The 3364-nt window shown below is 34.2% G+C and overlaps 1 protein-coding gene across 1 annotated transcript; it reads left to right on the plus strand.

Moving 5' to 3' along the window:
• Window positions 1–354: 354 nt before the first annotated feature.
• LOC123708505 (homeobox protein Hox-A3a-like) lies at window positions 355–2379 on the plus strand. Its single transcript, XM_045659255.1, has 3 exons — window positions 355–975; window positions 1242–1311; window positions 1445–2379. Exons 1-3 carry the CDS (start codon window positions 355–357, stop codon window positions 2377–2379), a joined length of 1626 nt encoding a protein of 541 aa, XP_045515211.1.
• The last annotated feature ends 985 nt before the right edge of the window (window positions 2380–3364 follow it).

A 3364-nucleotide genomic window follows, 5' to 3' on the forward strand; every position in this document is an offset into this window, starting at 1 on the left:
TCTAGCATAGATACATCGTTATGATTTTACTCTTAGCATAATAAGTAATTATTTTCAAACATAAACGTTTTAAGTAGCGCTGTATTTGGTCAAGTTATCACTGACAAGTATTTTAGCTACCGAAATGCATTACAAACAATTATCTAGTGCCCCTTCACTATCAGACGGGCATACCGTCTTATCGTCAGCACACAAAGAACTCAACTACGTCAAAATGTGGCACACAACCGAACAAAGTCATTACCAAATTAACGACATTCAGGTGAAGAAAAAAGCATTTAGTAAACAAATCTATGACTGTGCGGTCGCATATTAATTGTTATTTGTAACTTATAAATGGTGTCAAAGTGAAATATGTCTACAACATCACCTTCCCCGACTGCAAGTGTGAATTCTGACGAATCCAATGATTCTATGTCTTCAGAATACTCGTCTGAAGTCGTTAAAGACTTGACGGAAGGGAAACCTGTTGAATATTTGGCTCAAAGCAGCTATTATAAAGTCACATCCCATGGAGTCGAAGATATTCTTGCTGACTCCGCTTACAGCGTTCATGATAATTCTTTTCAACTGTGCAAGCCTGAAGTCACCTCCGCGCCTCATACATTAGACTACAACTCACGTGATTCATCCGCTTTTACCATACAAGATATACTTGGATTGCAACAGTCGTACACATCAGGAAATCCCCATGAAGAGTTAAATAGATATGAATATCAAATACCACAGTATGATAACATAAGTAATAGTTCGAATAACAATTATGCATCCGGTGCTGAAGATGGAATTGCCGAAGAATTTCATAAAGGTGAAAATGATTACACTTCAAATTTGCAATTGGGTGAACAGGTTGTCTATAGAAGTTATACCAACGAAGCCCTACGGTGTCAACAAAGCAACGAATTAAGCAGTGATATTGTGAAAGATCCTGAAGAACGCGCTAATGATCTAAACGAGTCCAGTTTTCCAAATCAGGTGATTATAAAACAAACTAATTTGAACCTTACCGTCATAGATATAGACTATAAATAAATTTGACTAAATATATCGCTATCTAAACGAACGTCACTTATTAGTGTGATTTACCACAAATCAACCGGATCCTAATGACAATTTAATATTTCGTAAATTGCGTCAATTAAGAATTAGAACATATTGTTTAAAATTGTATTTCAAATTGAAACGTAGACATTTAAAGACGTAAAATTTTAAGAGAATTTAAAAATTTTGTAATATTTCAGAATTCTACATGGTGTGATAAAGGTTTACTAAATAACTCTGGAATTAGTGTGACATCTTCTTTAACAAACGGTAAATACCAAGTGTGTAGTCTTTATAATATTAGCTAATCTAAAACTTTTACTTTTATTTGTTACTTATAAACTATATAAGCTTTAGTTTTCACATTTGATTTATGTATAAACAACTTCTAACATTATTTCAGAAAATATGTCTTCTGACCCATATCAAAAAGGATTTACGAAGAGAGCTAGAACTGCATATACAAGCTCACAGTTAGTAGAACTTGAAAATGAATTTCATCAAAACCGTTACCTGTGTCGGCCTCGTCGCATTGAACTGGCAAATTACTTACATTTATCTGAACGTCAGATCAAAATATGGTTTCAAAATCGACGGATGAAGTATAAAAAAGATAACAAACATAACAAGCCATCATCATCAGTCGAGGACAGCAGTCCGTCTACAAGCTCCAAAGAAATGTCACCAAGCCATCAGGATCATAAATTAAGCCACGGAAGAAGCTGCGGAGGGCATGATAGACATAGAAGATTAATAACCGACGGTCATACAAGCCATAAAATATACCTCACCGCAAATGATACCGTTATGCGTCCACCAGAATATCCCCAGATGAATTCCCTAAAATCAATAATAAAAAGTACTCAAAACGCAATGGACTTGCCGTCATATACGCCTAACCTTACTTACTCAACGTATTACGCAGCAGGTACTTCAAGCGGCAGGGCCTCTTACTCACCAGTATCAGAGGTTTATCGATACAATGGCGATGAATCATTGCAACCGAATTCTAGTGCGCTATCTACACTGCCATCGGACAGTTATGTACCTAACGGTATAAGTATTAAGTTGGGAGATGAGATGTCCCGCTACCCTACAAGTGCTGCATCGTACTATAATTCACTATCAGCAACGATGATGCCGTCTACGTCAGATATTTACGCTTATTCTTCAGGCATTCCGTCAATATCTACGCACTCATATGAAGAAAATATTCAAAATAGACCAAGTATTTCTTTAAACCAAGACGCGTACTTTTCTTATCTTCCAACAACAGATACTTCTAGTCAGAACACGTCTGCCGCATCGAAGTTTTCGTCTTCATACATATCGTTGTAATTTATGGAATAGCAAGAATTGTATGTTAAAACCAAAAGGATATAAGAATAAATATGTGTAAAATATTTTTATAAGTTCCACTTAATATTTTATTGACTGTAAATATATATTTAACTTTAATAAATTTATTGCTACTTAACACGTTGCAGTTTTATTTTTTAGTAAATGCATGACTTGCGCAAATATATTTCGATTTTTAGTGGGTATTTTTTATCAAAGCCGATAAAGGGATATTTAACTTCAAACAAAAATATTACATTTACTATTTATTACGTTAAAATTAGTATTTACAACGAAACTTATATAATATAAGTTTAGTAATATTTACATTATACATACATATTTACATAATTCATAAAACCTATTTAAAAAATACTATATAACCTAAAAAAACTGGACTGCAGAAATGAATTAAGTTCAAATCAATTCAAAAATTCATCTATAACACTGGACGGTGAAATACATTCATACTTCATTAATTCATTGTTACTGCAAGTTTCTGGAGAAGTCGACTGTAAAGTATCTTGCTGGTTTGATCGTAAATAATTTAATAATATAGTACTTTCCCGAGGTAAATGTTCATCAATAACACTTACTAATGCAGTCATCACCTTATCATCAAGAGCTACGTTACCGAATTCATCAGTCCTCTCGTTAATTAAGTGTTCAATGTATGCAAGCCTGTCAGTATTTGAGTTACAATTTTCGTCGGATATTGGTGATTCTGGTAATTCAGTCTTCTCTCTCCTGTCGGACATTCGCCGTCTATTCTGAAACCAGACTTTGATCGCCCTCTCACTGACATTTAATTTAAGAGATAGTTCTTGTCTCTCGTCTTGGCAGATGTAAGGCCTGGATTTAAAGATATGCTCCATTGATATAATTTGTTCAGTTGTGAACATCGTACGGGTACGTTTCTTCTTTGATATACTTCTCTTGATTTGTTGGTTGCCCGAATCTGCGAAATTAAAATTAACGATATAAT

Source organism: Pieris brassicae, chromosome 4 (assembly GCF_905147105.1).
Source record: "Pieris brassicae chromosome 4, ilPieBrab1.1, whole genome shotgun sequence".
Classification (NCBI taxonomy): domain Eukaryota; kingdom Metazoa; phylum Arthropoda; class Insecta; order Lepidoptera; family Pieridae; genus Pieris; species Pieris brassicae.

Bases quoted from the DNA above. Each gene is read 5' to 3' on its own strand.
- LOC123708505 (XM_045659255.1), top strand. From the start codon at position 355: ATGTCTACAACATCACCTTCCCCGACTGCAAGTGTGAATTCTGACGAA. The intron at 976-1,241 runs GTGATTATAAAA...GTAATATTTCAG, and splicing joins AGTCCAGTTTTCCAAATCAG to AATTCTACATGGTGTGATAA. The intron at 1,312-1,444 runs GTAAATACCAAG...ACATTATTTCAG, and splicing joins GACATCTTCTTTAACAAACG to AAAATATGTCTTCTGACCCA.